The 10133-nt window shown below is 34.9% G+C and overlaps 1 protein-coding gene across 3 annotated transcripts; it reads right to left on the minus strand.

The window, feature by feature from the left end:
* Window positions 1-1554: 1554 nt before the first annotated feature.
* On the minus strand, window positions 1555-6085 carry LOC114756449 (peptidyl-prolyl cis-trans isomerase FKBP19, chloroplastic). 3 transcript variants are annotated; one of them, XR_003741458.1, is made up of 12 exons: window positions 5729-6085; window positions 5605-5638; window positions 5371-5505; window positions 4697-4782; window positions 4567-4617; window positions 4244-4324; window positions 4126-4170; window positions 2858-2913; window positions 2351-2426; window positions 2145-2277; window positions 2007-2062; window positions 1555-1929 (listed from the first exon to the last, which is right to left on the minus strand). XR_003741458.1 is itself a non-coding variant. In XM_028945396.1 (11 exons), the coding sequence occupies exons 1-10, from the start codon at window positions 5780-5782 to the stop codon at window positions 2182-2184; spliced, it is 714 nt and encodes a 237-aa protein (XP_028801229.1). In that variant the 5' UTR covers window positions 5783-6085; the 3' UTR covers window positions 1555-2062; window positions 2145-2181. The 3 variants fall into 3 exon arrangements, 2 of the variants coding, with proteins under 2 accessions (XP_028801229.1, XP_028801228.1); XM_028945396.1 differs by having other exon boundaries at window positions 1555-2062; XM_028945395.1 differs by lacking the exon at window positions 2007-2062 and having other exon boundaries at window positions 5729-6084.
* Between the last annotated feature and the right edge of the window lie 4048 nt (window positions 6086-10133).

The following is a 10133-nucleotide window of genomic DNA, read 5'->3' on the forward strand; positions in this document are numbered from 1 at the left end:
GGGGGAGGTATGGCTAACCAAGCTTTTTAATGAAATTCTACGCTCTAAAAATATGCCGGATGAGTGGAGGAAAAGCATTTTAGTTCCTATTTACAAGAATAAAGGAGACATTTAAAACTGTGCAAGCTATAGGGAGATAAAAATTATGAGTCATACAATGAAGTTGTGGGAAAAAGTGATGGAATATAGATTGAGGTTGGAGACTTCTATTTCGGAAAACCAATTTGGATTTATGCCAGGGAGATCCACATCGGAAGCAATCTATTTACTAAGGGGGTTAATGGAGAGATATAGAAGTAAAAGAAGAGATTTACATATGGTTTTTATTGACCTGGAAAAGGCTTATGATCGTGTGCCAAGAGAAGTATTGTGGAAGGCTTTGGAAAAGAAAGGTGTACGGGTTGCGTATATCAAAGTCATACAAGATATGTATGAGGCGGTAACTACCAGTGTAAGGACGCCTGGGGGGGAGACAAAGGACTTTCCTATTAAGATTGGCCTACATCAGGGATCCTCTCTGAGTCCGTACTTGTTCAACATTGTTTTGGATGTTCTAACTAAACCTATTCAAGAAAGAATCCCTAAGTCCATGCTCTTCGCGGATGATATAGTTCTTATGCGGAATCAAAAGAAAGATTAACACTAGTTTGGAGTTATGGAGAAGGACTTTGGAGTCGAAAGGTTTCTGTTTGAGCAGGAACAAAACAGAATATATGCATTGTGATTTTGGAGGGAGACAAGGTAATAGGGATTTGGAGGTGAGGATGGGAGAGCAAATTATTCCTCAAGTATCAAAGTTTAAATACCTAGGATCCATTATACAGGAGTATGGGGAAATTGATGGAGACATTTCTCATAGAATACAAGCTGGCTGGTTAAAGTGGAAGAAAGCTACCGGAGTTATTTGCGATAAGAAGGTACCTGAGAAACTTAAAGGAAAATTTTATCGGACTGCTATAAGACCAGCTATGATAGATGGTAGTGAATGTTGGGCAATAAAGGGAAAACAAGAGCACAAAGTCGGAGTAGCAGAAATGAGGATGTTGAGATGGATGTGTGGTCATACAAGAAAAGATAGGATTCGAAATGAAAAGATCAGGACAGAATCGGTGTGGCACCTATCCAAGAAAAATGGTTGAAAATTGCTTAAGATGGTTTGGACATGTGCAGAGAAGGCCTTTGGAAGCCCCGGTGAGGAGGATGGATCAAACAAGATGGAGTCCCATAAAAAGAGGCAGGGGAAGACCGAGAAGAACGCTGAATGAGGTCATTGAACGAGACCTCCTAATCAACAACATATCTAAGGATTGGGTTGTTGACAGAGCACGATGGCGTCGTGTGATTCATGTAGCCGACCCCACCTAGTGGGATAAGGCTTGTTGTTTGTTTTTTGAGATTTTTTCCTAAATAGTCCCCATCCTTTGAATACATCAATAAACGTCAAATAATTTCAGAACATTAAATAAATATGATACCAAGATCAGTATCAATGTAAGAAGTAATATTCAGCAAAAGAAGATTGAATTTTGGGTAAAACTTCATTTGACATCTATATAACGCTCAAATCAGAGGATTAGTTATACAAGACTTCGAAACCGTATGGAACAAATTAACACTCGTATAATCAAAATATAGGGATCGAATTGCAAGTGACAAGTGGGTAAGAACCAAAAGTTTCATTTTCTTTTCTTTTACTTATCTACATAATTGGTCATATGATTGTGTTCCTCCCCACACGCATATACAGTGAATCAATGTTTAGTAAACCACGTGCAAATATCACTTAAACTAAATGTTATAAGCACATTTGCGGGGAAAAAAATTGTTTTTTCAATCAAAAGCCACAAATATTTCAATCACGAAGGAAAAGCAACGACCTTATATTCCTCTATACCTCTGTAAATAAGAAGGTTGGGTTCCATATATGTGCTGCGGCCAAAACGCAAGTTAGGAAGAATGAGTAAGCACGCATTAAATACTTCAAAAGACACTCTAGCAGCACTCACATTATAATTATCATATAACAATTGTTGATCAGCTAACTGGTTCCAAGAGAGAACCTCTACAATTACCAAGGCAAACAGAATCAGAAAAATATTATCAATCTATACCAAGTGAGTTGCAGATGTCATAAGAAAACTGACCTGAGCCTTCAGAAAATGAGCCGCAACATTTGACAGGTCAGCTTGGTATGATCTTCAACAGCTCAATATCAAACAAGAGAGTCTTATCTATCAGCCCTTGGTTCCTTAGCACAAAATCTAAGGCTCGCTGGCCCTGAAACAAGTTTTCATAGCAAATTCCTAAGTCCCCACTTGGATCAGGCGAAAACAAAAAAGTCAATCATTACCGAGAATGTCATTGGTCTTGGGCCTCTCTTATTGAAATCATTGTCAGGATATCCCAATTCTGGGGGCACAATTATCCTGCATCATTAAAATATGCAGTGTAAATTGCATCTCTCTCCCAAACTGTTTCTCTTGAAAGATGTGCCCACGATGCATCTCCAAGAGTAGTTAGAGTATTAAAAAAATTCAAACCCAACATTAGGAAACAATCAATTCACTTGTTCATCTTTTCACCCCAAATACGTTTTTAGAGTTTCCCAAATACAGAGCTTGAGTTTAGAACAATATGCAATTCTAACAAGTAAATCACTCAACATTCAGCTTCATAAATGGTCAAATGTTAACACAATATTTGTGGTGTCATGAACAGGACATTATATTCAAACGCCTGTTATCTGCAGAGTTCACGAACTCCCAGCTGTTATGTTAGCAGGAAATAAATTTGCACAAAACAACTCAGGAATACCACGCACATTAAATTTCTAAGAAATAGAAAAAGGATGAAGAACCTTCTAATTCCCCCAAGAGCCATGCCTGAAACAGCCTCTTCAAAAGCTGAGATTACCTGAACGTTCAAGGAACATAAGCAACCATTTTTCAAAACCCCCTGTTTGTGTAGGGAGTCATCTAAAACGCAAGTGATATAGCTCCCAAAAATAGAGCATATGTATTCTAGCATCCAATAATAATATTGACTTGTGCTTCTATTTTGAAATTTTAGCTAAAGGTGTAAAACAGAACTACTGGTTCCATCTTGATTTATTTTTTCAACTCATCGTTCCATGTTATTTTAAACTATTCTAATCTCGTTCTAGTTTGATCCAATTGCAACCACTCACCGAACCAAACTGCAATAGCGTCATTTACTTTTTCTCTAAACAGAAATTAGCCAAAAATAAACAAAATAACAGCACCGTTGTTTTACTTAGCTTGTCAGTTCAATAGCCTTAATTTTAGTTCCTTCAACACCCCTAGTTATAGTTTGACAACTATCAGTATAATATAGGGCATGATGGAGGACATAACTACATAATTCAAGAGAACCATGATCATAAAGTTGGAGTTCCATTCGTTCAAATTGAAAAAAGTACATAAAACTCTACATCCAAAGTGTAGTATTAATTATCATGTTTAAGCTTCTGCGGTAGCAGAATGAAACTCGTATGAGTTCCTTTCCTACTTGTTTAGTGTCTTAAGGTCATGATAAATTCTTCTCCTCTCTACAATCTTGTTCTCCCAGAACAAATTTTCTTGTCATTTCTTTCATTGCCACCTCAGGAAATCCTGTTCTAGTTATGGTAACAATTATGTGAAAGGAAAGCATAATAAATATTTTCAGAGAAGCCAGTGAACCTTCATTACTTCAAGTTGCCATTCCTATGAATAGACTCAATTCAAACTTCTATTTGCCCTGACTTCGCTTTTTTCTTTTATTATTTTTCTTTTTCTTCCTCCCCCCTTTAGCAAGCTCTTTTCTTGATGGTTGTGATGAACTATATCAAACTTATAAGAGGCATCGAAGCATAATAAAGGGTATCAAATGTTACCCAGCATTTCAACTAGTTTCTCTTTTCCACATACTACCGGGATCTTCTAAACTTTCTCTTATTGAATTCCCTACATCTAAATATCATGACATAGAAAGCTCTAAATATGATGTTTGTTGTCTGGCATAACAAAAAACAACATAAACATTGCTCATGAAATAATGTCATAACCTAAACAAAAATGTACCTCAAATTTTAAGGAACTAGGATGTCATTAAACGAAGACTCACCTCTTGAGATCCTATTTTGAATTTGAAAAAGTCCTTGTTATCACCCTACAAGTGAAAAGGAGTGTAACAATCAACCATTTGTACAATGTCCAGCTACAAGATGAAAAGGATTTCATACCTCAAAAGAACCACCCTTAGTTTTATTCCGGGCTTCAAATATGCGACCATAATAACCTATGGTGTAACCATCCCAATCCACCTGAATGGAATCTAAAGTCCATAAGTTGCTTCAATTATCTAATTCGAAGAGGCAAGGATATTGTCCTGAAAGTGTCTGCCTAGGCAGATGAAAGCTACTATCATTTTCTAGCTCAAGCTGCTGAACTAATTAAACTGAGCAAACTAATGTATTCATTTTGAATGAGTATTCTGTTCATTGAAAGATAACTGGCTAAGTTAGATCCAAAATCACAATGAAAAACTATAAATGTAATGTCTTACCACCACTGTGTCTCCCGCTTTTGGATTAGGGCCATCTCCTACTCGTAAGTCCTGCATTATTTATCAATATGAATTTAATGCAAAATATACTTATGCTGAAGTAGTTACATACTATCAACCAATTACTGACCTTATACTGGAGTCCTGATTCAGTTTCTGTATAGTCTGGGTATCGCATTTTTGTCTTGCCATAATTTTTGCCCCTAAGTGCTGGCACTGTGTACAAACAAATTGCTGAAAGTCAATACAGCTGTGAAATTTCTCATGCTGTCATGAATCCCATGTAACTCAACGGTACATGCATAGACATAGAAGCTACCTAAATTATACCATAAATAGCTAAGAAGTTGCATCATCTACAGTAAGAAAACTAAGGTTTCCCCTAATTGAGGAAAAATTCAGCTACAGAATTCATGAAAAAGTAAAAATCCTTTCTCTAAAGCATTCAAAGTCTTACATAGCAATACCTTAACAGCTTAGTGACAGTCATGATTGCCAGTAATACTTGGACGTGATGCAATAGTGAAATAATGTGAAATCTTTGATAGCAGCAGTTGGCAGGAATAAATATCAAGCAATATAGAAAGGCTGCTAGACAGCAACAAAATTTTAAAAATGAAGTTTGCACGTTACCATCGCAACTCTGTGTGTGTGTGTGTGTGTGTGTGTTTTCTGCTGATCGCTAACCCCGTAACTTAAAGAAGGGCCAAATTTAATATCGTTCCTAAGCTTGCTGAATATCTCATAGTCAACCTACAAATAGTATCATTGTAATATCTAGACAAGGGGAACAAAGGAAATTACTGTCAGCAAATTCAGTCGCCACGCTACTTCCGTCCTTTGCATTATTCAACAACGTCCAGGAAAGTATCCCGACGGAAGAGAGAACCACTTTTCTTCGCTCCAAAAAGCGCAAATAGCCAGACTCCTTATTTTTACCTATTAACATGGAAAATAACAATGCGTTCTGAAAGGTCATCTCAATGAATAGGATAATTCATTCTGGAAGGCAAAAAAAAAAGGAAGCTAATCACGAACCACGGAGAGAAGAATCTGAAAATTTGTCGGACTCCTGATAATTGAAAAGGAAGAGAACATCAATTGCTACATATATTAGATTAATCCAGCAGATTAATTCGTTACGCAAATGTAAGCAGCTTACCATGCATTTAGGTAGGGAGGCAACAGATAAAGCCAACATTGACGCCATTACCATAACAAAAGACGGACAGGAAGAGATGAGAGGGAGGGGAGGGACGCACCGAATGCCAAGCAAACGGCGGCACACCACAAGCAAAAACTGTAACACGCCAACGAAGGAGAAATCGGCAGTTGCCACGAGCAATCGGCAAGACCCACAAGCCAACGGTGGCGTAGGAGAGGATGAAAACACAGGTCACCGGCGATGGGAACGGAGGAGGAAAGCGTTTGGGTGAAGCGGGGTCGAAAAAGGACGAGCTTGGGTTGGGTTCTGTGGAGTACGAAAGAGGATGAAGCTTCACTATTTTAGGAACCTTGGCAGTGAGAGCAAGGTCAGCCGCACGCTCTAGAGGGCTGTGGACGTGTGGTCTCAAAAGTTAAAAAAAAAAAAAGGTGAATTTCACGGATTTTGAATATTAAAAATTATTACAAACATAGTTAAAATCATTATATTTTTTTAAAATTCAATAAATATCTTTTATCATTTTTTTATTTTTTAAGAAAAAATAATCGCTTAATTCACCAACTTTTAATTTGTCTATAGCTCAATTTCTTAACTTGTGATCATGAGTCAGTTGAAGGACTAAAAAATAAATTAACAAACTCGCAATCACATTCATAAATGCCGATATTATAAAGGGGAAATCACAAATAAAGACCCTCGAATTAGTAAAATCACTCTATGGTCACCTGAATATGCTAAATTACTATGAGGGACCCGGTCTCAAATTGTAATTATGAAATCATGGCTAAATTACCAAAATACCCCTATTTAATTTTTTTTTTTTAAAAAGAAAGCCACTGCCTCACCGGAATCCGGCCACCGGCGCCGGAGCTCCGGCGGCCGCTTCCGGCCACTGTCGGCGGCCGGACGCCGGGGTCCGGCTGCTGGAGCTCCGGCGCGGCGGCCGCTTCCGGCGGTCTTCCTTTGTTTTTTTTTTTTGAAACTATTTTTTTTTTAAATTGGGGGGAAATGAGGTTGGGGGGATTTGATCCCCAACCTAATGCTTCCCAAAATAAGAAATGACCATTGAGCCAACAAATTTTTGTTAACATTATGATGCAAAAAAAAAATATAAGTTAACTCATTTACTCTTGTTCCAGGTGATAACAACAATACATTTGGAAATAACAAGTTCTGATTGTAAAATAACACGTCTAGAATAAAAATTTAACAATATGTTTTTTTTATAACAATAAATTTTATTGCAGGTAATAACAACAATACATTTAAAAATAACAAGTTCTGATTATAAAATAACAAGTTTGGGATTAAAATTTAATAACACGTTTTTTTTTATAACAATACACTTTGTTTCAAGTGATAACAACAATACATTTAAAAATAACAAGTTCTGATTATAAGATAATAAGTCTAGGATTAAAATTTAACAACACGTTTTTTTATAACAATTAATTATTTTATACTTTTAAAAAATAAATTATTTATAACTTATAAAAAATATTTTTAATATATTTATTTCTCTAAAAAAATACTTTTTAATCTGTATATCTATACAACTCATTATAAATCAAACTACTTCTTATAAATTATAAAGTATTTATAATAAGGCATTTTTGATTTATTAATCATAGTATAAATTTTATATTATTTCATTCTTTAAATATTAAAAATAGTTTTTATATTTAAAGAATAAAATAGTATTTTTAATTATAAATTAGAGATAAATTTCATTTATAAATTTCAGCAGTCAAAAAGTATTTTTAATCCACAATAAATTGTACTATTTATAATTTATAAGAAGTAGTTTGATTTATAATAAGTTGTATAGATATATAGATTAAAAATTTAAAAAAAAAATTAAAAAAGTGTGTTGCCATTTTCTCTAAATTTTATTTATAAATTTGAACAATAAAAAAGTATTTTTAATCTATAAAAAATTATACTTCAAGTTCTGATTATAAATTGGAGATAAAAATTATTTTTTAGCAAATTAAATAGATTACAAGTACTTTTTATAAGTTATAAATAATTTATTTTCCAAAAGTATAAAATAATTAATTGTTATAAAAAAAAAGGTGCTGTTGAATTTTAATTCCAAACTTATTATTTTATAATCAGAACTTGTTATTTCCAAATGTATTGTTGTTATCACTTAAAACAAAGTGTGTTGTTATAAAAAAACATGTTGTTAAATTTTAATCCCAGACTTATTATCTTATAATCAGAACTTGTTATTTTTAAATGTATTGTTGTTATCACTTGAAATAAAGTGTGTTGTTATAAAAAAAAACGTATTGTTAAATTTTAATCTCAAACTTGTTATTTTATAATCAGAACTTGTTATTTTTAAATGTATTGTTGTTATTGCCTGCAACAAAATTTATTGTTATAAAAAAAACATATTGTTAAATTTTTATTCCAGACGTGTTATTTTACAATCAGAACTTGTTATTTCCAAATGTATTGTTGTTATCACCTGGAACAAGAGTAAATGAGTTAACTTATGTTTTTTTTTGCATCATAATGTTAACAAAAATTTGTTGGCTCAATGGTCATTCCTTATTTTGGGAAGCATTAGGTTGGGGGATCAAATCCCCCCAACCTCACTTCCCCCCAATTTAAAAAAAAAAACAGTTTCAAAAAAAAAAACAAAGGAAGACCGCCGGAAGCGGCCGCCGGCGCCGGAGCTCCGGCGGCCGAACTTCGGCGTCCTGCCGCCGACAGTGGCCGGAAGCGGCCGCCGAAGCTCCGGCGCCGGTGGCCGGATTCCGGTGAGGTAGTGACTTTCTTTTAAAAAAAAAAAATTAAAGAGGGGTATTTTGGTAATTTGGCCATGATTTCATAATTACAATTTGAGACCGGGTCCCTCAGTAATTTAGCATATTCAGGTGTGACCATAGAGTGATTTTGCTAATTCGAGGGTCTTTATTTGTGATTTCCCCTATTATAAATATTATTATCTTTTAATTTAATGCTCATCTTTACACGTGTCCTCTTTTAATTTCTTTTCTAGAAAGAATAATCCAATGAACTTATACATTGATATGAGAAATATCAGGTAAAAAAAAAAAATCTCTCTCTCTCTCTCTCTCTCTGATTCATGCTTTCCCAACTCCCATGCATGAGGGAAGTTTCTCTTCTTCCAGTAACCGAAGGAAGAGCTGCTTTGATACTGGAAAAGGGGATCAAAAGTTGAAAATGTCCAACGGTCCTCTCACTTCTCACCCTCCTCTTTCTCGTCCGTTCTAGATTTAGTTTCAGTCTTTGGTCTCTCACTTTCCCGGTCAATTTTGATGATTCTGTCGTAACATCAGCATAATCAAGTCAACTAATATTCTAGAAAAGTTTGTTGATCTAGGTTGCCATTGTTATGTGCTTCTAGAGCGGCATTATACTCAAAATTCTTTTACAAAGACATTTTTAACCAAAAAATTAATTATTAGTTCATGTAATTTAAATTTTATTACAACTTAGTTTCTATAATTCTTAGGATCAATAAATTGAACGATTGAAGCTGGAAGGATTAAATTGAATGAGTTAAACGCTAGAGATTGAATCCTAACGTAGCCTTATGACTACATGATTAATTCTCTCAAGTTTTTTCACATAGATGAGGCTTAAATGCAAGGAACAATAAAAAACAATAAAAGAAATAAAGAGCTACTACCAATGAGGGTTGAGTCTAGCAAAAGAAGTTAGTCTCTCACAATATAACAAACCAAGATTCAAATCTTCACTAGGAGAAATACTCAAATTTAACACCCAATAATGTCTCAAATAAGATTGCCTTTAATAAGAAAAAATTTGTGTGTTAGAAAAAAAAACAGAAGACATGAAGAGTTTTTTTTTTTTTTATACGCAGGAGGGCCAACGCCCCAAATAGGAAATAATAAAATAAGGGGGCTTCAATCCCAAACTCTCTTTTTGCACAAATGCTTGTAAATATGATGGGCAAGAACTAGGCACAATAGATCTAGCCAAACCTTCCTTAGTTAAGGCATCCGCAGCCTGGTTTTGTTCTTTGTTTATGTACGTGAGCTGTAGATCCCATGAAAAAGACACCAATCCTCTGATTCTTTGAAAACATCAGACTACCGACATTTGTGCGCTCTCCTCTATTTGGCAAAGTAACTAAATTTTTTGCATCAAATTTCAGCACCACTTTCCTAAACCCCATATCCTAACCAAGCTATAGTCCCTTATAAATAGCACATTCTTTTGCATCAAACGCACTACATATTTCAATATGATAAGAAGATCCAGCCACCTAATGCCCCTCATGATCTTTGATTGCTCCTCTACAGCTTGCTTTCTTCCCATTAGATGTCATAGCACCATCCACTTTAATCTTGACCCAACCTAAAGAAGGAGGAGCCCATTTGATATTACAAAGATTATCAGA

The sequence above is a fragment of the Neltuma alba genome, unplaced genomic scaffold (genome assembly GCF_004799145.2).
Source record: "Neltuma alba isolate B1F8T4 unplaced genomic scaffold, ASM479914v2 tig00010413_pilon, whole genome shotgun sequence".
Classification (NCBI taxonomy): domain Eukaryota; kingdom Viridiplantae; phylum Streptophyta; class Magnoliopsida; order Fabales; family Fabaceae; genus Neltuma; species Neltuma alba.